The 25,449-nt window shown below is 38.8% G+C and overlaps 1 protein-coding gene across 2 annotated transcripts in view; it reads right to left on the reverse strand.

Annotated features, from left to right (window-relative positions):
- Positions 1 to 24,966, reverse strand: part of LOC127436761 (hepatocyte growth factor-like) — a 34,092-nt gene extending 9,126 nt beyond the window's left edge. For both annotated transcript variants that reach the window (XM_051691113.1, XM_051691112.1), the window contains exons 1-11: positions 24,856 to 24,966; positions 17,772 to 17,916; positions 17,543 to 17,655; positions 16,747 to 16,861; positions 12,673 to 12,815; positions 10,590 to 10,710; positions 10,112 to 10,230; positions 8,814 to 8,979; positions 7,431 to 7,564; positions 6,516 to 6,609; positions 3,443 to 3,579 (exon numbers count right to left, since the gene is read on the reverse strand). In XM_051691113.1, the coding sequence (XP_051547073.1) occupies positions 3,443 to 3,579; positions 6,516 to 6,609; positions 7,431 to 7,564; positions 8,814 to 8,979; positions 10,112 to 10,230; positions 10,590 to 10,710; positions 12,673 to 12,815; positions 16,747 to 16,861; positions 17,543 to 17,655; positions 17,772 to 17,916; positions 24,856 to 24,919 (1,351 nt within the window). In that variant the 5' untranslated portion in view covers positions 24,920 to 24,966. The remainder of the gene's footprint in view (positions 1 to 3,442; positions 3,580 to 6,515; positions 6,610 to 7,430; positions 7,565 to 8,813; positions 8,980 to 10,111; positions 10,231 to 10,589; positions 10,711 to 12,672; positions 12,816 to 16,746; positions 16,862 to 17,542; positions 17,656 to 17,771; positions 17,917 to 24,855) is intronic.
- Between the last annotated feature and the right edge of the window lie 483 nt (positions 24,967 to 25,449).

Genomic DNA, 25,449 nt, shown 5'->3' on the forward strand with positions numbered 1-25,449 from the left:
ATCAGAAGTCAACTGCGTCCAATTTTGAATGTTGTCGAATCTATCTATCTATCTATCTATCTACAGGTGCATCTCAATAAATTAGAATGTCGTGGAAAAGTTCATTTATTTCAGTAATTCAACTCAAATTGTGAAACTCGTGTATTAAATAAATTCAATGCACACAGACTGAAGTAGTTTAAGTCTTTGGTTCTTTTAATTGTGATGATTTTGGCTCACATTTAACAAAAACCCACCAATTCACTATCTCAAAAAATTAGAATACATCATAAGACCAATAAAAAAAAATTTTTTTAGTGAATTGTTGGCCTTCTGGAAAGTATGTTCATTTACTGTATATGTACTCAATACTTGGTAGGGGCTCCTTTTGCTTTAATTACTGCCTCAATTCGGCGTGGCATGGAGGTGATCAGTTTGTGGCACTGCTGAGGTGATATGGAAGCCCAGGTTTCTTTGACAGTGGCCTTCAGCTCATCTGCATTTTTTGGTCTCTTGTTTCTCATTTTCCTCTTGACAATATCCCATAGATTCTCTATGGGGTTCAGGTCTGGTGAGTTTGCTGGCCAGTCAAGCACACCAACACCATGGTCATTTAACCAACTTTTGGTGCTTTTGGCAGTGTGGGCAGGTGCCAAATCCTGCTGGAAAATGAAATCAGCATCTTTAAAAAGCTGGTCAGCAGAAGGAAGCATGAAGTGCTCCAAAATTTCTTGGTAAACGGGTGCAGTGACTTTGGTTTTCAAAAAACACAATGGACCAACACCAGCAGATGACATTGCAACCCAAATCATCACAGGCTGTGGAAACTTAACACTGGACTTCAAGCAACTTGGGCTATGAGCTTCTCCACCCTTCCTCCAGACTCTAGGACCTTGGTTTCCAAATGAAATACAAAACTTGCTCTCATCTGAAAAGAGGACTTTGGACCACTAGGCAACAGTCCAGTTCTTCTTCTCCTTAGCCCAGGTAAGACGCCTCTGACATTGTCTGTGGTTCAGGAGTGGCTTAACAAGAGGAATACGACAACTGTAGCCAAATTCCTTGACACGTCTGTGTGTGGTGGCTCTTGATGCCTTGACCCCAGCCTCAGTCCATTCCTTGTGAAGTTCACCCAAATTCTTGAATCGATTTTGCTGGACAATCATAAGGCTGCGGCTCTCTCGGTTGGTTGTGCATCTTTTTCTTCAACACTTTTTCCTTCCACTCAACTTTCTGTTAACATGCTTGGATACAGCACTCTGTGAACAGCCAGCTTCTTTGGCAATGAATGTTTGTGGCTTACCCTCCTTGTGAAGGGTGTCAATGATTGTCTTCTGGACAACTGTCAGATCAGCAGTCTTCCCCATGATTGTGTAGCCTAGTGAACCAAACTGAGAGATCATTTTGAAGGCTCAGGAAACCTTTTCAGGTGTTTTGAGCTGATTAGCTGATTGGCATGTCACCATATTCTAATTTTTTGAGATAGTGAATTGGTGGGTTTTTGTTAAATGTGAGCCAAAATCATCACAATTAAAAGAACCAAAGACTTAAACTACTTCAGTCTGTGTGCATTGAATTTATTTAATACACGAGTTTCACAATTTGAGTTGAATTACTGAAATAAATGAACTTTTCCACGACATTCTAATTTATTGAGATGCACCTGTATATGCTAAAATATGCAATGCTAGCAGCATGTTACAACTTGTTGGCAATGCCTAGCAACTTGCTAGCAATGCTTATAGCTACATATAAAAAAATGCTAGAAACTACAACCAACATGATAGCAACACTCAAGCTGCGTTCCAGTTCGCAGGGTCCCAATGCAGTATTCTGCTCCCTACTCACAAGCACGGGATATCTGTTTAAGTTCAATTCTCCTGACAAAATTTGTTCATTTTGAATACCCTGCATCATCATCAAACACAGACAAAGTCGTGCTGATTACGGGGTTCAAGTAAGATGACATAACATACACCGATCAGCCACAACATTAAAACCACCTGCCTAATATCGTGTAGGTCCCCCTCGTGCCACCAAAACAGCTCTGACCCTTTGAGGCATGGACTCCACAAGACCTCTGAAGGTGTCCTGTGTTATCTGGCACCAAGACGTTAGCAGCAGATGCTTTAAGTCACGTAAGTTGCGAGGTGGGGCCTCCATGGATTGGACTTGTTGGTCCACCTCATCCCATAGATGCTCATTCGGATTGAGATCTGGGGAATTTGGAGGCCAAGTCAACACCTTGAACTCTTTGTCATGTTCTTCAAACCATTCCTGAACAATTTTTGCAGTGTGGCAGGGCACATTATCCTGCTGAAAGAGGCCACTGTCATCAGGGAATACCGTTGCCATGAAGGGGTGTACGTGGTTGTAACAAATCCCTTAGTTCCAGGGAAGGAGGAAGCGGGAGATGGCATTCCAATAAACATCCCTTTAATTACAGGATAACTTGTTGCTTTTCAGCAACACACTCTACACACACACACACACACACACACACACACACACACACACACACACACACACACACACACACACACAGGTGGTTCAAGCACAATTCTCTCTCTCTTCTGCCGCCGTCTCCTCCCCTTTTATCTCCTCCACAGCTCACTGGAAATACAAACAGGTGTTAGCACAGGTGTAAATCCTTAACCACTCAGCTTTCCCAGACCTCACTCTCCACAGATCGGCGCTTGACCACACCCCTGCCTCCACAGTGGTCTGCAACAGTCTTTAGGTAGGTGGCACATGTCAAAGTAACATCCACAAAGTAATATGAATGCCAGGACCCAAGGTTTCCCAGCAGAACATTGTCCAGAGTATCACACTGCCTCTGCCGGCCTGCCTTCTTCCCATAGTACATCCTGCTGCCAGTTCTGATGCTCACATGCATATTGTAGGCACTTTCGGCAGTGAACAGGGGTCAGCATGGGCACTCTGACCGATCTGTGGCTACGCAGCCCCATATGCAGCAAGCTGTGATGCACTGTATTCTGACACCTTTCTATCATGGCCAGTTTTTCAGCGGTTTGTGTTGAAACTGACTATTCAATTGCTGCCTAAAATATCCCACCCCTTGACAGGTGCCATTGTAACAAGATATAAATGTTGTTCACTTCCCCTGTCAGTGGTTTTAATGTTGTGGCTGATCAGTGTATGATATTTAAATAACCTTACATCTACAGATATAAAGTTATATAATACATCCACATGTATTCTCATACATGTTAAATTATGCTAGCAATGCCTAGCAACATCTATCTATCTATCTATCTATCTATCTATCTATCTATCTATCTATCTATCTATCCATCCGTCCATCCATATACATATATATATATATATATATATATATATATATATATATATATATATATATTCTGCATGAACTAGACCAGCACCAAATTAGCATGAATTTATTTAAACATGATTTGGTCAACTATAAAGAAAAGAAACTCACAGCGCTCTAGTCCACAATAGTCCCAGGGAATGGAGGAGTTGGATGTGTAGCACCATGGCCCATGCTTATCTCGGTCAGGATTTCTGCATAAGTTCAACTCTAAGCCTGCACTGGCCTCCGCTGACCGTGTGTCTCTCCTACACACACACACACACACACACACACACACACACACACACACACACACACACACACACACACACACAGAACAGGAAATCTGAATTTCTGTTGAGAAGAACAGGCCAAGACAGGAGGAATGGAAAAGTTGACTTGTAAGTGACTGTGACAATCCGTAAAAGACCTTCAAAAAGGAATCGTTTTCATTCTTTCCCTCCAGCACCCATAACATTTTGAAGGTATGAACTCTGAGAAGTCAGAGGCTCTGCGTATTACACCTCCAGTCTACAACTCTACACATGAGCCAGTTCCAACCTGCACACCAAGCAACTTCGACAGAGTTGGCTTACTAAGAAAATAAATCGTAGAGTAAGACGGACAGTCCAGCGATTGGAGGGGCAGAAAATCCAGAATAAAAAATGTCTAGGAAGCAGAGAGTGATAGAGTGGAGAGGTAATTTCTCGTCCCCTGTGTCTGTTGAACAAGCCAACATTGAGTTTTCTCAGAAATAACCTTTCGACCCCATGTGAGGCAGACTCATTGGTTGGCCAACAATTGAAGAAGCTGATTGGCTTTGATCTATCTGTGCTTTGACAGCACTTCCTGGAGTCAGAGGTCACTCCTGGAACATGTCCATCTATCTGTGCCATTTTGTCTTTTAAAATTCCTGTAAATTAAGCTATGTTAACAGAGTGGAGGGGCTACAGGACACTGAGCAAGTGCTTTATGGGGCATTTGTCTCTGTGGAAACAGTGTGTGGCATTTTTGGTCCTCAGAGTGTCAGTGATGAATATGACCTGCCTGGCTCCCCCTTCTATTTGTTATCACCTTAGACCTTTTTCAGTGTTGTAATACTGCCTGGTAATCGCTTCTCAAAACAAACTCAACATCAGAGTTGTATGTAATGTATAATGTATGACTTCTGCAACGAAAAGTGGTTCCAAAGGAGTCGTCAAATACTGATTGAAAGAGCAAAAATGCACAAAAAGTGCAAAATGTGAAAGTAACCAATTATTCATTCTTGAAGGGTGGACTGAATGTAAAAGTTCAGACATGAAGTGAAGTTTAAGCATAAAATGGTTTATGGGGAGGGTTTAGGAAACCTGTTTGAAGACAGTTATTTTTGCAGTTCCATTTGTTGACGCCAGTGCCACAGAATTTACACAGTTAAACTTTAAACACCATGATTGATTGACTACTACTCTTGAAATTAGGGGGAGACATGTCCCCCTCAATGCTTATAGTGGTTCTGGACCTCCTCAAAATGCAAAATCAGGTTTCTGATGTAGCTTTAAACACAAGTCGGACTCAAACCTGCACACCCCAACATAAGCGCCAAGGCTCAACATTTCTATAGCATATGCGCTAAACACTATACCAGAGCTCTGATAAACTCACTAAAATAACACTTTTAGGATCTGTAAAAAGTTGGATGGGTGAAAGCTAATTGTCCACTTGTTTCATAGACATTTCATAGCATTGTCAATTATTGAGAAAGAAACATAGGCTGGGTTTCCTTATAACATTGCAACTTAAGCTTTTACAATCATTTTAACTAACATCGCTCGTTATTTTACAATTGAGTAACACCAGTTTCCCAAACTAGCATGTTAAAAAGTAGAACTTAAGTGCCTCGTTACAGTCCAAATGTCCGGTCCAAAGGTGCTGATTACTTTGGCCAGTATATTCAAGAGTTTGTCTTCTCAACATGAAAATAATGTGGACAATATGGAAATTGTCTGTAACTTTGTTAAGGAGACGAAATGTATTAACTATTTCAGAATTTAACTAAAGAAATAATGATGGCTTTGGCAAGATGGGGTTTCAGATGTATTAATGCTCAGCTCTTAAAGAAATTAATGAAAGTGACGCAAGATATGCATGTAATGTGAATGTACGCAATGAGGGGCTCTAACGTGGCCTGAAGTGTTGTTTCTTTCTCTGGAATCTGAACAGATGCACACAGAACAGGATTAAAATGACGGACATCAGTACTGAACTACACATAGACATATCTAAATATTAATAATCTGGTTACAATTAAAGGCAAGTTCAAGTGTTTTATTTATTTATTTAGAACTATTTATTTAAGTTTTAAACTGCAGGGTCACATTTACACACTCACATATCTCTTCTTAAAAATCTGTTTAATATGAACATATCATCTTTCTATTGCCATTACAGTAATTATTATCAAAGAAGGCCAATAAATCATTATACTGTATTATTTGTCATGTAAATTTAGACCTAATTTTATCAACTCACATGTGCAGACTGCTGAGAATGCCTATTGATTTTCTGTTTGCCTACTGATTAATTTTTCAACACTTTTTTATCCTCTGAAACACTGTACAATGGCTTTCCAATGATCAAAATATATTAATATAATTTATTATACAGTACATGCCCCTTTGACTCTGATAAACTGTGAACTCTGAAAGATATATTTAAGTTACACTTAATGGACTTACTGTAAGAGTGGTACAAAGCTCTTGTTAATTTACACAATTTTGACTCACTACTTAGATATCGATGCTTTTGGGATGTGCCATAGAGATTAAGAGTTACTTATGTGCAACTAACATTCTACTTAGGGCTTTGGGAAACCCAGCCATAATTTGATACAGCCAAAAGACAATCCTTTACTTTAAAGCTGTAGTGTAACGTTTATTTTTTTTAATGCAAATTAAAGTTTTTTAAAGGTTTTCAAAATGCTCCCCCCAAAACCACCTACTTACTTTGGTTGAACCAATATTTAACCTATATCGGGTGGCTCAAAAACAGAGCAATGTTACTGCAAAAGCCCCACATAGCCAAAGTGTTAACATTCAGGGGGTTTAAACTCTAAATCAATTTACAAATCTCAGCACATAAAGCTGGGATAGGATACAGTATTTTAAAACTTACACATGCACCTTTGAATGTCTTTAAAAATTTAATTGAAACAGCTGTTTACCTGAAAGTGTGATCAGACCACAGTCCACATTGAATACCAGATCTCGTTTTTGACAAATTACCACGGTAACTCTCCCCGTTGTCTTCATAACACTCTAGGACACAAATGAAACAGACATGAAACTAATATTAATAATATTAAGTTTAGTTTCTAAACTGGTGTTCACCTCCCTACACAGATTACACTCCCAAACACATGCAAACATACATGCATTTACCTTCAGTAAAATCCACTTATAATCATAGCTCCATGTTTAGATCATTTATGGATTTGCTGATTGTATCCATGCTGTCATGAAGTAAGCATGTTTGAAAAAGTATTTTATTAGTGGGTGAGGGCCAATTCCACGTCAGGGACCGCTTTACAATTGGTGGCTGGCAAACATGTAGGGGGAAAAAGCTTTTGTCTGTGCCAAGTTCTGACTGAAGTCTGAGTGAATCCAGATAGGCACTGCCCTGTCTCTCTGACCTGAAACCTCAAAGGGACTCTTCTGGTGAGAAATGTGTCTTTTGAAACACAAAGCTGGACTGTACATGAAAAACAGAGATTATTCTAACTGGATTTTGAAACAGCTGCAGACTGCAGGATTTTTGCAGAAGACTCAATTTATCTCTCTTTTAGGAGCTTTGTGATTTGTGTGACACAAATGAAGGGGAATGTGAGGGTACCTAGAACAAAACCACACTTGAGCGGTGTGCCAGATCTTTACAGGCAGGCTCAATATGTACATGATGGCGCCTCAGCCAAAACTTCTTTCCTTCATTTTCAACATTAAAATTCTTGTAAATTATGATGAGCTGGAAGAGTGTTGGAACAACAAACTTCATTTTGTGGCTCAATATGGTTTATGCTGCTTAGCCATAAAGACAGATTTGAGATTTTGTGGTTGTGTATTTGAAGTCTATATGATCTCACCTGTGCTGTCAGAGCTTTCTGACTCACACCTGGGGATGTTAGTACAGAAAGCTTTGCGTACTTTTGGGTCTGTGGTGAAGCACCAGGGAATTTCAGAGTCATCTGGGTTTCTGCAAAAGTTTTCCCTCAGATCCCTGAGTGACACATAAAACATTTTGTAAAATCATTTTTGTGTGTATTTTCATTTTCAGAGTGGCAGGGCTGATTTGGGATCAGTCAAATGTGAGGGGTGTTAATCCTGATATTAATGAATTTAGTAATTATTAACTATTGCTATAGCTCATACATAAGGTTGGGGATTTGAAAAACAAAACAAAAAAAATTGTAATCCTAAGCATTAAACTTTGTTGTGTTAATCATCCCACACAGTTTGTGCTACAGACATAACTGATACCTCAATCCTCATGGTTTGTTGAGGACAGGTGTGTTATAACTTTTTAAAAATTACAAATTTTGCCTAGTGGAATATAAAATAGAAAAAAATAGCTAGACTTACATTGATGGAGAGACCCGAGTCATATCGAAGGACCAGAATTTCATAGAGACTTGAGGGTGGGATCTTTTGACTTATAAACAAACACCCTAGCAACCACATAGCAAGGCATTGAAAACCCACTAAAAACCATGCAGAACATGCTAACGACTGCATTGCAACCAACTAAAAAACACCCAGAACATGCTAGCAACTACATCACAACCCACTAAAAAACACCCAGAACATGCTACAGTAGCAACTGCATTAAAACCACCAAGAACATGCTACAGTAGCAACTGCATAGCAACCCAATAGAAGACACCCAGAACATGCTACAGTGGTAACTGCATAGCAACTTACTAAAAACCCCCCAGAACATGCAAGCAACTGCATAGCAACACACTACAAACCACCAAGAACACGCTACAGTAGCAACTGCATATCAACACACTAAAAACCACCCAGAACATGCAAGCGACTGCAAAGCAACACACTAAAAACAAACATGCTTGTGACTGCATAGCAGCCCACTAAAAACAATGCAGAACATGCTAGTAATTGCATTGCAACCCATTTAAAACACCCAGAACATGCTAGCGACTGTATAGCAACCTACTAAAAACAATGCAGAACATGATAGTAACTGCATCGCAACCCATTAAAAAACACCAAGAATATTCTACAGTAGCAACTGCATAGCAACCCACTAAAAACAATGCAGAATATGCAGGCAACTACATCGCAACTCAATAAAAAACACTTGGAACACTTTAGCAATTGCATAGCAACATTCTGGCAACCACCCACAACACCCTAGCATTATGGTGGTGAGTTGTCTTCAGGAAATGTAAAAATCCACTTCTGATTATACTGTTCTGATAAAACAGTAGTGGTGAAGTGAGACTCACTTGCATTTATAGTTGTGCGGCGTGTAAGAATGATTATGGGGAAACAGGGCATCCCAGCGCTGACAGGTCACACCTGCAGGGGTCACATTGAATGTACCCCTGTACCCCACTCCCTGACCCCGAAAACAAGAGGTGGTAACGTCCACTTCTATGTCATTATCTGAGTCTGTGAGAGAGAAAGAGAGAGATAGAGAATGCCAGGCATTTCAAGCATCAGCATTTTCCATGGAAAGATTGCCATAGATGTTAAACATGAACAGTGAGATTTATAGCGAGTCAGTGCACCTGTATACAATCTCTGAGCTAATCTAAATATCACTTTCTTCCAAATGCATTAGATACTATAAGTTTGATTTAAACTTGTATATAATCTTCCCTATGTGTATGCATGCATATACACAGTACATTCAATCAAAGCAAAGCACACACAAAACGGAGCATTTGTGCAGAGACATGAGGAATGAGGTACGTTTTACAGTCATTAAAAAAACAATGTAATAGTGCTAATGGTCTTGATTTTGTTTTAATTCAAATTCAGATGACAATAAAATAAACGAATGCCAAAATTCTCTCATTGCTAATAAAACTGGTTTACATTACTGTTCAGTGATGCAAAAAGTCCTTTAATTATAAAGCCATTAATGACTTAATCATCGAAAACATTCAGGAATTATTGCATAATAATTATGCCACAAATACTATATATTTCTACATATATCTATATATCATCTCCAGCTTTCCACAACCCTCCTCCCTTTTCTTCTCATCTCCTGCTGCTCTGTTTCTCTTCTGTTCTCCTTCTCCTCTCGAGCTAAAACATACATGCATAGATATTAAACCATGAGGTGGCAGCTTCCTATTGGACGAACCTAGATGAACCAGGGAATTTTTGGCTAACGTTATGTAAAGGTTAGAAACAAATGTTAGAATAACATTAATGGAAGAGTTTTATGCCGTTATTAGTATAATAACCTTCTTAGTATAATATTGTTTGTATGTCCTTTAAACTACATTTCTTTAAAAAAAATTCCCACAGTGAAAACTAATAAAGAAGCTGGCAAATTAAGTTTTCTGGACATTTTCACAGGACATTTTCAGAGATGTTATTCTAGCCTTTAAATAACGTTCTACTCGCGTTAAGACATTTTTACGTTCCCATAACCACAGGGTAACATTTGGAAAACATTTAAGAACACAAGTTTGTTAGCTGAGATACAACCTGAAACATTAAACCATATTATAACATCATGCAAACATTATAAGCAACAAAACAGAGCCAAAAGTCCTTGTGAACTGACCACACACGCTGATGTTACAGTACTCCCAAGGAGTGTTTTTGTCCATCGTGTAACACCACGGACGTATGTCATTATTGGGATTACGGCAGTAGTTGTCATCCAGGCCTTTATCAATATGCCTGTAAATACACATAAAGAAGACAGCATTGCAAATCAGTGATGTTTGTGTATGCTTGTCAGTGACGTGCACAGACCTTAGCAGGGACAGGGGCTGAAGGAAATGGAGAGAGTGGGAAGAGAAATCGGTCCAGGACTTAAAATATAGAAACCGACCCAAAAGTTGTTGAGTTTCAGCCTGTCAGTGGGGGATTGTGCTGCAGCATGCTCTTAAAGGCACCTCCACTTAAATCTCCCCTCGAGCAAAAGGGCACCTTTAGATTTGTGAACGAAAGGGGCAGGGGCTTGCGCCCCTGTAGACCCCATTCTGTGCACGTCAGTGATGCTTGTTGTGTGTTAGTGCACAGGCGTGTGTGTGTACCTGTGAGGCTGGTAGGTGTGTTTATGAGGCTTCTGTGAGTCCCATCTCTGGCACTCTTTTCCACTCTCTGTGTGATCCATGGGTCCTCTGTATGTTTCTCCGTTACACCTCATACACACCACTACACACACACACACACACACACACATACATAGGTATTACAAACACCGAACACACACATGGCAATAGCAAACAGTACAATAAGTGCCAATATACACTCTAAAAGGTGAAAATGTTAAGCGAAGCTGATCTGACTCTTAAAGATTACCTTCATTGGAGTAAGATGAATTGAAAACTTGAATAAAATAATTTCATTTTGATGTTACCACTTGAGGTACACTGGTGGCCATAAGTTTGGAATAATGTACAGATTTTGCTGTTTCGGAAGGAAATTGGTACTTTAATTCACCGAAGTGGCATTCAACTGATAACAAAGTATAGTCAGGACATTGCTGATGTAAAAAACAACACCATCACTACTTGAAAAAAGTCATTTTTGATCAAATCTAGACAGGCCCCATTTCCAGCAGCCATCACTCCTTTTTTTTCTTTTTTTTTTTCTCCCCTTTTCTCCCCAATTTGGAATGCCCAATTCCCAATGCGCTCTAAGTCCTCATGGTGGCATAGTGACTCGCCTCAATCCGGGTAGCGGAAGACGAATCTCAGTTGCCTCTGCATCTGAGACCGCCAATCCACGCATCTTATCATGTGGCTTGTTGAGCGCATTACCACAGAGACGTGGCGTGTGTGGAGGCTCACGCTATTTTCCACGGCATCCACACACAACTCACCACGTGCCCCACAGAGAGCGAGAAACACACATTATAGCGACCATGAGAAGGTTACCCCATGTGACTCTACCCTCCCTAGCTACCGGGCCAATTTGGTTGCTTAGGAGACCTGGCTGGAGTCACTCAGCACGCCCTGGATTCGAACTCGCGACTCCAGGGGTTGTAGTCAGTGTCAATACTCGCTGAGCTACCCAGGCCCCCCAACACCTTATCCTTGAGTAATCATGCTAAATTTATAATTTGGTACTAGAAAATCACTTGCCATTATATCAAACACAGTTGAAAGCTATTTAGTTCATTAAACGAAGCTTAACATGCCTTTGTGTTTGTTTTTGAGTTGCCACAGTATGCAATAGACTGACAATAATTTTTTTGAGGAATGAAGGCTATAAAATGCTTGAAATTGCCAAAATAATGAAGATTTCATACAAAGGTGTACACTACAGGACAACTGGTTCTAACAAGGACAGATAGAGATGTGGAAGGCCCAGATGTACAACTAAACAAGAGGATAAGTCCATCAGAGTCTCTAGTTTGAGAAATAGATGCCTCACATGTCCTCAGCTGACAGCTTCATTGAATTCTACCCGCTCAACACCAGTTTCATGTACAACAGTAAAGAGAAGACTCAGGGGTGCAGGCCTTATGGGAAGACTTACAAAGAAAAAGCCACTTTTGAAACAGAAAAACAAAAAGAAAAGGTTAGAGTGGGCAAAGAAACACAGACATTGGACAACAGATAATTGGAAAATAGTGTTATGGATCTTAACCCCATTGAGCTTTTGTGGGATCAGCTAGAATGTAAGGTGTGTGAGAAGTGCCCAACAAGACAGCCACATCTTTGGCAAGTGCTACAGGAAACGTGGGGTGAAATGTCACCTGAGTATCTGGACAAACTGACAGCTAGAATGCCAAGGATCTGCAAAGCTGTCATTGCTGCACGTGGAGGATTTTTTGATGAGAACTCTTTGAAGAAGTTTAAGAAGTTCTGAACATTTTTTCAAATTGTAATAGTAATTTTTCATGTTATTAATGTCCTGACTATATATTGTGATCAGTTGGATGCCACTTTGGTGAATAAAAGTACCAATTTCTTTCCATAACAGCAAACTCTGTACATTATTCCAAACATTTGGCCACCAGTTTTTTAGGTTGCTTGACAAAACAGTTTTCAGTGTATAAAATCACAAATAAAATGCAAAAACACGCATACAAACACACATTTGCGTATTAATGAGAAACATACTGTATCTCCACAGCATTAGAGCTACATTGATGGGGTAATGTCTAACCTTCTGAACACTGGGGCAACCCACATTCCTGATGGCGAGTTTCAGTGAGTTCAGTGAAGCACCAGGGACCACTCGGATCATTATCCGGGTTTCGGCAGAAGTTCTGACGCAGGTCAAACCTTTTGTGTCTGGCAGGCTTGAAACTGATTAATAAATATAGACAGAAAGACAGGGAGAGAGAGAAAGAGAGAGAGAGAGAGAGAGAGAGAGTAACAGAGTTGACAACTCACATAGATTTTATCTTATGTGCTCTGGCATCCAGTCAATTCAGAATGACATTTTGAATTTTGAGCACTGAGAGAATTAGATGAGATAGCCTGTTGGAAAACTGATGCCATACAGGCTTAAAGGAATAACATTTAAGCTACCCAAACTGAAAATTCTGTCACTATTTACTCACCCTTATGTTGTCCCAACCCCATATAACTTTTATATGTCTTTCTTCTGTGGAACACAAAGGAGATGCTAGGCAAAATATTCAGTCTCAGTCAACATTTACACATAAAAAGTTAGGTCACATAAAAAAATAAAAAAAGATGCAATAAACGTGAATAGTAACTGAGGCTAACATACTGCTTTATATAGTCTTTGTTTTCCACCAAAGAAAAAAAAAGCATAGAGGTAACAGAATTTTCATTTTGGCGTGAATTTTTCATTTAAAGACCCCATGAAATTATTTTAGAAATGCAATTTTCTTTGGTTAATTGTGCATATATTTGTTATACTGTGTATTTTATGAGTATGCTAGCACATAGATGGCCTAAAAGCTAACAGACATGGAATAAAAGTCACAAAACTTTTGATTAATGGGGTCTTTAAGGAGGTCAAGCCCTTTCAAGCTCAACCAGATCCCCACCACTTTAGGCCAAGATAGAAAACAAGATTGTCCGTGGTCCCACCAACTGATTGTCAACCACCTAAACCATCTTGGACCAGCTAAAGATCACAATTGACCAGCTTCAACCATCTGAAGACCATGTAAACTCAGCCACCATCAAAAGCCAGTTTTAGCTGGATTTTCTAGCAGGGGGATCACATTGCCCTCGCTGTGCCCCAACTGACTCTACTATCAATATTATCTTGATAAAAACACCAAAATAAACTGTAAAAATGGCACCAGACCAGGAACGAAGGATTCCATATAAACAAAAACAAGAGAGATTAACTCCTTGATTAAACAAATGGGTTTCGAAAGACCTGTAGTGCTGAACTAAACTGTGTCTCTGCATCTGGTTCTTGTGTTGCTTCCACAAGAGGCCTGCAATCTCTACAGCTAATGATACTGTGCTAACAGATGTTAGCCAGCTATTCCTCTCAGGCTGCAAACAGACGCTCTTGCACTTTCCACAGTCTGTACGGAAACTTTCAACCTTTAATTCCACTCACATGCATGTTTGATTTTTTGTTTCGGCACCAGGGAGTCAAATGGGTCAGAAATGGGTCACTTATTGGAAATCATCTATTTTGTTTGTGTTCGGAAACCTGCATATGAAGGTTACATCACTATAAAGCAAAATTTCCTGTCAGCAGTTCGGTGTTAGTGATTCATAGATATGGTCACGCTACTTTTACTTACACTGTGTTTCCCAGTGTTTCCACTGAACAGTGACGTAGGTTACTACGTTACCACATAATCTGCCCACATAGCGCATCACTTCCACATCCAAAGTCATTTTCTCTCATCTTAAACCAGCTTAGGCTGGTTAAAACTGCTTAAAGCTGGTTAAAATTGGTTTAAGCTGGTCTAGCTGGTCTCCCAGCCTGGTCAAGTCTGTGCTCAGATAGTTTTGCTCAGATATATGGCAATATATGTAATGTATGGTTTTCACTGATCTAAAAAGTCACATACTTGTACATGTAACATATATTTCAAAATACTACAGAAATGTCAGTTTTTACATAAGTAACATACATTTTACACAAATAATAGTGGAATTTGAATATGTGCATACATGCTCATATACTGTATATGAACTATAATTTTAAATATGTTCATTTATGGCCATATATCATATTTCTGTTTTGGTCCCACACTTAACAGCTAACAAGTGCCCCAACCCCCCCTAATACCAGCAAGAGACCAGCCTGACCAGACTGGGAGACCAGTTAACCAGCCTAGACTGGTTTAAGCTGTATTTTATTAATTTTTTTCAGCAAGGCTGTCCCCACCATTTGGCTTGGCCAAATTGATGTGACACGTGGAGACAAGATTGTAGATAAGAGTGAAACTTCCAGAGAAATGCAAAGAGAAAAGAAAGAGATCTTATCACATGAAAAGAAAGAGAACAAGAAAAGGAGACAGGTTCGAAGCGGGATGAAGTTGGAGCTGTTGCGAGTACAGCTATCCGTAGGGATGAGAGGGTCTGGATTAGCATCTGTGTTCAAGTCTCGAATGTTGCTCGTATTTTAATGTGTCTGCGGCTTTGTGAGCTCAGCTGGAGGGCAGACAGAACATGACTTCAGTCCATAAATCCTCCTTCTCTCTTTCTTTCTGAATCTTTCTTTTACTCGCTCACCTCTAAAATCTGTATGCAGCTTGTAAGCAGCACAGCTCGTAGAGCTAAAAACAATGTGGCTAACTGGCAATATTTAACTGTAATAACCAGCCTGGCTCATGTTTGCGCAGTCAAGGCATCACTCCGTGAAGTACCACTTAACTTCTGTTGTTGTTGTAAAAGTTGACTTGTCAAATGACCAGGCCTGAAACGACTGATAGCAGACAACACGCTAGAAGTGATTAATGACTAACAGAGAGGATTTGGAGGAACAGTGAGGATTATGGTGAAAATTGTGAGCTGTCGGAAACCATATGAAAACTGCAAATAAGAAGCTTATTGAGATGATGAGGTAAGTCTTGCACACACTACAAGACAGAAGCGTATCACCCTACGCACATTTAAATACTCAAATTGTCTTGTTTTTGCTTGTGATGTTGACATTATGTTGCGCACTTTGTAGTCTAGGTGCGTCAGTTAAAAGATCTTTCTCCTCCCCGACTGTTGCTACGATTCTGAAATTCCATTCTAACACAAACTTATGCACATAGCTACAGTATGACTTCACAACAACATGGAGGAAGGACTCCATGGCAGCCATTTTTGCACAGTTTTGCATTGAATAAAAAAGACAAATTTTTTTTATTTTTCATAATTTTTTACCATTTTTTTTTTTTTTTAAATTTTTTTTTTGCCTTCCTCTTGCAATTTCAATAGCTGTTGCTCATTGATTCTTGCCTGCTTGACAAAGACAAGACAGGTCGGCCAGTATTCAAACAAGCTTGAAACTTATTATAACATCTGTGTCTACTCGAAATACAGAGGGGCGGATTCACTAATCAGTTGCACCACTTTCACGTGTGGTATTGTCTTATTCAATAAGCACCATCAATCTAGTTTAAACAGGTTCAATCGATACTGAAATAGCACTGTATCTTAAGTAGTTAAATAAAGTCTTTGTCATTCATTGCCATGCAAACATGTTTATGTTTCTATGTAAATCAGATTCATTACAGACTTTATATACAAAACTCTGTGCTATTTTCCTGCTGCAATTAAGATTGCACTATTACCGCCTGGGAAAGCAGGTGGTAAATTCCATTTTATCTATATTGATCATGGCAGCAGTAATTCATCAAATAATGATGGAGAATAGCGTTATGACCTGGCATATATCCAGATGCATGGTGTAGTCAAGTAGACTTTCATTATGTTAAAGATACAGAAAGAGAAACAGATTGATCGCAATTGCGCAGTGCAGTGTTCAGCACAGATTTTGCTGAGTTTCCTGATCTGCATAATTCCTTTAGTGAACCTGCCACTAAATTAGTGCAGACAGCATGTGCAAACAAATGGTGCTTTTATTTGAATCCATTCTTAGTGAATTACCCAAAGAGTGTTGGTTATGGGTATGTGCTGCTAGCTGGCTACAATTTAGTCATTGACTAGTCAGACTTAAAACATAAAAAAGCAGCCCGCTTCAGTCATGTGGTGTGTGCTAGTCTTTATAGAGGGTTGGGTAGTCTGAGACACAGAAAGAAAGAGTCAAAGAGAGAGAAAGGAGAGACAAAGTTTTTACTTGTGCTCATGTGGGATGGACATATTCCAGGCTTGACACGTAATTCCAGTCTTCGTGAACGATCGTCTCCCCTTGTAGTTGACACCTGACCCAATGATGCATTCCCTCACATAGTCTGTGGAAAACATATAGCACACAACTATTCAGATAATCTCAGACCATAAATGTTGTTTACTGATTACACATCTTTCTGACATCCAGAGGTGATTTAATTCTCCAAACAAGATTTTTACAGATGATTACTGCATAATTAAAAAATTTTGAAGTCCAACTCTTGCTGGAAACATAAACATACGCCTTCTTGTTAACTTCAACAAATGTCTATCTGATTTTTATCCTCCCCCTGTAAAAAGAGCAGCATTACTGGTCACAAACATCTGTTGTGTTTTGGATGCCAGTGTCCCCACCAGACTTCTTAACTAGCTTAACCAGGAACACTTAATTAACTATGCAGGTCAAGCAGTATTTATTTTTGATGGTGATCAACATGGCTATGCTGGTCCACCATCTAATCCAGGACCAAACCAGCATAAACCAGCATGGAAAATCATGCAGGCCTGAGCCGGTCTTTTCAGGATGGCCGTTTGATCTCTGCAGAATGTCATGTTTACATTGACAGCAGTTAAATTTATATATACCAGAGACACTAGGGAGCACTTTAACACTTCAGGTCGGCGCTCTAAACAAACATCACCACCATTTGCTTGGATTTACAGCTTAACATTTCCAGTAAATGTCAGATGTGAAAAAGCAAAAAGCCAAATGCGAATCAGATTTTTCAAAGGGAAATATTTACCTTTCTTCTCGTAAAGGTCACAATTTGTTTTTCGTTCTCTCTGTGCACCTTCGGAGAAACGGTCAAAGGGAAGCATGTGGCATTTCCTGTTTATGTGGTCAAAGTAGAATGCCCTGTGATGAGACAATGAGAGAAAGCACAGAGACAACAGTGAGTCGATAGAGATACAAGAGGATCAGATGAAGGGCTCTCATGCATTGCGTGCTGATGTGTTTATGATGCTTGTCACCTGCAGGTCTTCTTGCTCTTATTGCATTTGTGTGCACAGTCATCCAATGAAAGGTTTCTGATTCGTGGAGAGCCTGGACAGTCTGTACACAGCAACCTGGTGTTTTCACTTTTCTGATACCTCTGCAACGTCTGTTTCCTGCACTCTGAACAAAAGATGCACAGACATTAAACACCTGCCTAATACATACTATACATACATACACATGCATAATGTGAGAAAGGCCATACATTAACAGAAAAGTAATTCTAAGGAAACCTTACTTGTATATCAAGAGCGAAGTATTAACGATATAATTAACACGATACTGAATTTAGTCAACATCATTTGACAGATTTAGAGTTTAATCGCAAAGAACTTTGAAACTTTGTTTTTCATCTCAATATCAACCAGTTTGCATGTCCCCATTCATCACCTTTACATTTTACTCTGTTTTAAAGAATTTTAGAGAAAATAATACAACCTAACCCTTATTTGAAATTAAAATATCATGGTACACTAAGTAGTTTTTTTTATTATTCCTTCACACACTTCCTGAGAAAATTTAGAATTTGTATTTGTTTCATGTTTATGGAGATAAACCTAAAACTCAGAGAAACCCATTAAAAGGTTGGTTCATCTCCAAAAAAAAAAAAAAAAAAAAAAAAAATCATAAAAATAAAATACAAATAAAAGATAAATGTCATTATTTACTCACCTTCATATTGTTCCAAACCCATATTAATTTCTTTCTTCTGTGAAACACAAAAGGAGATTTTAGGCAAAATGTTAGAGACTGAAAGCTTCAGTCACCATTCACTTACGTTGCATTTTGTTCCCCCATTCAATAAAAATGAATGGTTACTGAGGCTGTCATTCTGCCTAACATCTCTTTGTGTTCAATGGAAGAAAGTAACATGGATTTGTGACAACATGTAAGTGAGTAAAGGATTACATGATTTTAATTTTTGGGGGAACTTTCCATTTAAAAGCAGTAGATTAAAAACCAAACATGATTTGGCTGATCTATGAGCCAAACTGAGGACCGCTGAAAATTTTACTCTAAGTTGTTTTTCATCGTGTTCAAATATATGCTGTAGGTGAGGACATTTTCAGAAATTTGGCCCTCACAAGTGTAGGCAAATATGAACACCTACACACACACGTTTATCAATTATGCTCAAAAAAGTGATTGCGCACTCGCCTTTCTAAAACAACCAGCTTAACCAGCTTGCAGTTCCCATGATGGTTAATGCTGGCTAGTGCTGGTCTAGCTGGTGGACCAGCATATTCATGCTTTCCACCAGCAAAAACTAGTTAGTGAAGCTGGTTGACCAGCATGGTCTTTCTGATGAAGCTGGTTAAGATAGTTTAAAAGCCTGGTGGGGATACCAGCACACCAGCATCCCATGCTGGAGGACCACCACCTACAACACAACAGAAATCGAAGAATGAACTGGTGCGACGTTTAAAAAAAAATGTGGCTGAAAAGGTGTTTTTGAGTTTATTTTGATGGTTCGTAGTGGCTCGCAAGGCAAACTTTTAGCAAAACTTCTTACCGTGGTGCTTAACACCTTCTTACTGCCATTGGTTCGTGTCACCGGTAGGTGTGACCTGGAGCTCCACCTACTTTGAGGCTGACAGCTAATTCACGTTCAGTCAGTTAAGATTAGTCAACATGAACACATCGGTGTGCAGAATTATTTGCGAACTGGTGCATAGAGACATTTTCCAAAAACATGTCATGCAAATTTTTGTTTCATTAGTCTACAAAAGGAATCAAATATACTCAAATACTCTTTAAGTGCCCATTCACTCTGTTTGATAAGCTGTTTCACTTGTGTTCTGTCTGTAGCTGAAAGCCATTTACACTGAACTTAAATTTATCTTCCCATAGTAAGGTATGCCTCTCTAATCATCATTCTTTTGTCTGTATTTTACCAATTAACACTCTTTTATACACCCATCTTTGCAGTAGTATTAGTGTCATCATAAATGACAAATAAATTAAATAACAGAATGTTATTAGCATTAATTGCATTAATTGTTATTGCATTAGCTCCATGAATGCCAAAGGTAAACATGACAAATTACACATTATCTAGTCTACTGCATATATATTGCTTTAAATCTTCATCGAGTGGTTAAAACAGTTTCTTTTACTGATCTCGTGTTCTCGAGTTCTACTCATAGAATGAGGCATGAATTCACTGATAACACATTTTAATGTCATATTAGTTGATGTTTTACATGTAGTCTTAAGCATCCTCATATTGACATGTACTTCCAAACGCCTCCCCCAATAGCATAGCGGGTGTCTGAATGTTCGCAAAGTGTATGCTGTTGCTCAGCTGTTTCAAACTTCTTTTTGGTTTTGAGCAGAGAACGAAGAAGCACATCGGCGTGAGTGTGCAGGGTCCTTATGCTGGTGACAAGCAATTCTGGTCTTTTCAGCGGGGCCATCAGCAATAATGTCCCTTTTATATCATTAAAGAAATCAGGTTTGCCCTCTCCCTTTATTACTGTCTCTTTTGCAGAAATGAATGAGAGGCCAAAGAGAGGGCCCCGCTCTTACACACACATGCATAAACACACACGTGTGTGTATCATGATTCACTGTACTCCGGTGGTCTAAGGACACTCCCAAAGTCAGCTTACATACATGTGCAAAGCTCACGTTACTCCCACGCAAAAACATATCCATTATCTCTCTGGTGGAGGATTGAGTTTGTCTTGAGTTTGATTGTAAATCTCATGCATGGGCTCTTAAAGGAATAGTGCAACCAAAACTGAAAATTCTGTCATCGTTTACTCACCCTCATGTCATTCCAAATCTATATTACTTACTTTCTTCTATTGAACACAAAAGGGGAAGTTCTGAAGACTATTTCACTCTTAGCAACACAATTACACTGAATTGACACTGAAGCTTTCAAGCTTCAAAAAAGGACACAAAAAGTATCATAAAAGCAATCAGTATGACTCATGCGTTCTATTCCAAGCCTTCCGAAGACATATGATAGCTGTTTGTGAGAAACAGTGTTAAAATCGTTACATTTAAGGCACAAGTCAAATGGTCCACTTTTATGACAACTTCATGGTACTTTGGTGGCGTTTGCAGCTTTAAAGCGTCATCCTCCATTCACTGAAATAGCATGGAAAAGAACAGACAACACAGTCTTCAGAATTTCTCCTTTTGTGGTCCCTGAGAAGAAAGAAAGTGGTTCGAGTTTGGATGGGGGAAAGTAAACGATGACCGAATTTTCATTTTTGGGTAAACTATTTCTTTAAATGTTGACTTTAAATGGCAGAGAGTAGAACTAAAATAAGTAGAGACACTCCATACATCTCTGCCATTAATTGTTATCCCACTCAGGGTGGGTAAGATCTTGGAAAAGCTCTGCACAGTAGTCCTGGGCCTTGTGCCCTGATAATCAAGTGAATTCTTGCTGTTGCAACTGTTGAATATCAGCAGTGTAAGCTAATGACCCTCAGTTTGATTCAGACGTGCACAGTGTTGCACAGCTGCCTGTCTCCTGCCGAACTCCTGTGGCTGAGGTAGTTTTGGTGAGAACACATTATTAATGTTTGGGGTGCATCGGAACACATCTGGCTTGCATCAGGCTGCTTTTCAAACACTGATCTTTTCCTTCAGCGCACCAATTAGACTTCTTTAAATTCCTCTCCCTGGACTGAAGGAGGCATCTTTATCTCCCAGCCTGCTTATTAGATTTGGCTAAACATCTTCCTTAAATGACAAGGGGAAAACGCTGCAGATAATGGTGCAATGGTAGCAATGAGGATGGGCATCGGTGAAACATTAGCATTAATGGTTTCAAGCTGACTCACTTATTTCCTTTCCTTTGCTTTGGCGCAAGTTTGAAGAACTTCTCATTCTGTTTACGCAGCATATCTGGTCCAGTGAATATTAGCAATGGTGAAATATGGGAGAAACGGGTCTGTCCAGATGTTGCGCAGCACATTGATAACGCCCACTTCAGAGAGTCCATTCACCCCATATGCGCTTTTACCCATTGAGGACTCTCTCTCTGTGATGTGTATCTTTTCTGGATGTTTTCTGGTAATGATTTCATAGTGCATTTGAAGATGCATGAATTTTTCCATCGGAACAGGACTCTATTACAAATAACAAATTTAGCTGGTGCTTATATCCAAGGCAACTTTTATCCAATACACTTCTTAAGTTAATGAATAATGTGGGGTTTAAACAAGGATGTAAAAAAATATTCAAGATTGGAGAGACGAAATGCAAAAAATTAAGAAACCATCATTGAAAAAGCCTATATTGATTGACCACTTTTTTGGAATACTGGACCTCAAAGTCTGGTGATTACCGCACTGGGTTTGATCCTACAACCTTACAGTTAGCAGCCCAGCTCTTTGACCATTTAAAAACTTCAGGGCTATGCACTGGAGAATTCTCAGGGCCAGCAAAGCCTTCTCTGCTGGAGTAACATGCCAAATAAATAAATATTTTTCATCCTTTCATTCTCAATCACCTTTTTGCCTATTTATTTTTAATCATTTTCCACTCTTAATTAATCTACAAACAAATAGAGAAAAATGAAAAGTTTATCCGGTCAGAATTTATTCCTTGATGCTTACAAGTGAAGCGTGACAACTTTTTCATAAATCACATGCCCAAAGCCAAGCTTGTTAGCTCCACTCCATCAGGCATTCAGAATTTCCACAACATCCCTCAAAAGTGCAAATTAATGGGCAACTAAAGTCAGATTGTCAGATTCATCAGCCAATCAGATTGATTTATTTGTTCTTGGTGGGTGTGATCTTTAGGATATGTCCCGGTCGAGGCCTTCTAGCTGGCCTTGAGTGACGCAATCATGCTTTAAGTGATGTAATTTGAAAGCGAAGAGTGCGAGATGTTGCTGACGAGTCAACTGTCTTTACTGCTGGTATTGCTGTTGAGAAATAGATCCTTATGGATTTAAAAACCTGTGATGTTCTGCATGATGGTGTGATTGCTTAATTTATTAAACAGGTAAGGAGGACTGATTTTCACTTAAAGTAAATTGGTAAGTGCTTTTTGCATTGTTATAGCAACATCAGGAGTTTTCAAAGTGTAAATTAGGCTACTTGAGTGTCGGATCAATTTTTGAAAAGCAGTGCTGCGTTCCATTCAACTCGGAAAGTCTGATTTTCCAACTTCCTACTAAGAAAAGTGCAATGAATGCATCTTTAAGTCAGAATTACAACTTTTATGCTCGTGCAGAAATTCTCAACTCTGATTTTGCCGAGATACAGGGGCATGATGTCACACAAACATGTCGACACTCAGGGAGATATACAAAGTAAGTGATAAACATTCACTTTATTAAGTAATATCGATAAATGAGTTTGTTTCCACATTACAAGATATTAAAGCTTGTTTAACAAACACCTGCAGAAACAGGTGTATAAAACATTATAATCTCTTTTGATAATCGTACACCTGAAGCACAAATGCTAGCGCTGCAGCATTGTTTATCAGTTGGGTTGCTAGGAGACATCTCTAATGAGAGTCAAACCCCTGCTAAGCTAACGGGAGCATTGCAGTTCCGAATATCGGGGAATGGAATGCATTTATGGTCAGAGATATCAAGTAGGAATGTCCCACTTCCAACTTGAATGGAATGCAGCATAACCGTGTACCCTGACGAAAAGAAATTTATTGCAAGCAACATTTAAATCGCAAATCTTATTAGATAGATTTTTCCAGGTATTATAGACCTCCTTGGTAGATTCATATGAAAAATTATGACTTTTGAATGTCTGTTCGGGAGACGTTCATTTCACAAACAGTCATGCTGCAGTTAAAATTATGCTTGCTTGAGCATTAAGTGTCATTTCAAGTTCTGGCTTTTGTGTGTGGACGTGTTTTTAAAATGTAAATTGGTATTATTATTTAGCTGCGACATAATATCTGATGCCCAAAGGCATAGGGTGTCTTATTCATTGTGAAACTGTGTTTTCTTAATGGCATGAATCACACTGAAGGCCTAGACTTTTAATGCACGGCCCACCACTGGGGCTACGTGATGGTCCTAATGACTCCAGGCTTTAGTTTATGAGACTGAAACATGGGTGAGAATCAATGGATTTGCTTTTACTCCAAACTAAATATACAGTTGTGTCAATGAGAACAGTTTAAAGACTGTGGTCCCCTGAATGTAAATTAAAGACCCCATTATTTGTTTTCTCTACATTGCATTTTTAGTTTTCTACCCCAAAGTTGGGTGTTTTACCTCTTAATATGGCAAGTAATATTATTAGATTGATGAAATTGAGTTTATACTTGATATAAACTCAAATGAACCCTTCTGTATGTAAACAGCAAAGTGCTTGAAAGTTTATAAGGAGGGGGAAAAAAAGATGAGCTCAGTTTCATCAGCAACATAAAATATGCCTGAGCTAACTGACCTTGCTCTTATGAAAATTTACCATGGTAAACATAGTTTCCAAAATATCTTAGTTAACACATTTGTACTGTAAAATCATAATAAATTAATGGAATCTACTTAAAAAAATATAAGAAGTTTTCAGAGTCTTTAATATTTTTGTACATTTATTTTATTGCTTTATTAAGTAATTAATTAATGTATTTATTGGAGCACTATGGAGGCTACTACTAACAAGTTATCTTATTATTATTATTATTATTATCATTATTATTATGTAGTAGCATTAACAGTAGTTATTGTGGTATATAGTGGTTACCATGGTACATTTTTAGTGAGGGTAAAAGAGATTAGCAGTTTAACCAGACTCAGATCAAAGACAGAAAAATGATGTCCAATGAGCACATTTAGGCTACCCACTACCTTGCAGCATACAGTGTCACTTACTTTCCATGAAATAGTAAGATCCTTAATATTTAGGTTGGAAACTAAAATGCGGTTTATGGATACGCGCAAAACAACGTTACAAAAAGTAATCAAATGTAACTTCTCCCTCATTAATCTATGCAATCTAACGTGTCTGCATTTTATTTCTGCAGTTATTCCGTATTCCATATGATTTAAAGCATGAACAGTAAAGTGAACGAATAAAGCGCAATATAAACTTGCATTACGCATTGAGCACTTACCAATATCCACGGACAGTAAGACACACAGAAGAGCTTGATAAATCCACATGTTGTCTGATTTCATTATTCCAGGATTTGGGATGGACTGTTTATAAGGTCCGAGCTTGTGCTGCTGTGTGTGTGAGTGAGTGATAAACTCTCTCTCTCTCTCTCTCTCTCTCTCTCTCTCTCTCTCTCTCTCTCTCTCACTCTCTCTCTCTCTTCTTGGGGGATTGATCAGTGGACGTGTCATTTCCTAGAGCATTGACTGATAACCACATTAGAGGCTGCATATGTTGATCATGAAAGTGTGCTTACTGTGTATTTACGTAACAAGTGCTGAGTAATACTAATGAGCAACATGTTCTTGATGCCTAGAGTCTACTTATGGGATACGAGAATTTACCCTTTGAAATCTGCTCAACAAAAATATTTAACACAGATTAATGAATAAAAAATGCACTGTGGCACATTACAATATGCTTTACATTTTCAATTAAAAAATATAATAAAAAATAATAAAAATAAACAAACAAACAAACTATCATATCCAATGCAAAACAAATAAAATTATACTAAATAAATATATAAATAAATAAAAATACTTTAATGATC

The sequence above is a fragment of the Myxocyprinus asiaticus genome, chromosome 47 (genome assembly GCF_019703515.2).
Source record: "Myxocyprinus asiaticus isolate MX2 ecotype Aquarium Trade chromosome 47, UBuf_Myxa_2, whole genome shotgun sequence".
Lineage (NCBI taxonomy): Eukaryota > Metazoa > Chordata > Actinopteri > Cypriniformes > Catostomidae > Myxocyprinus > Myxocyprinus asiaticus.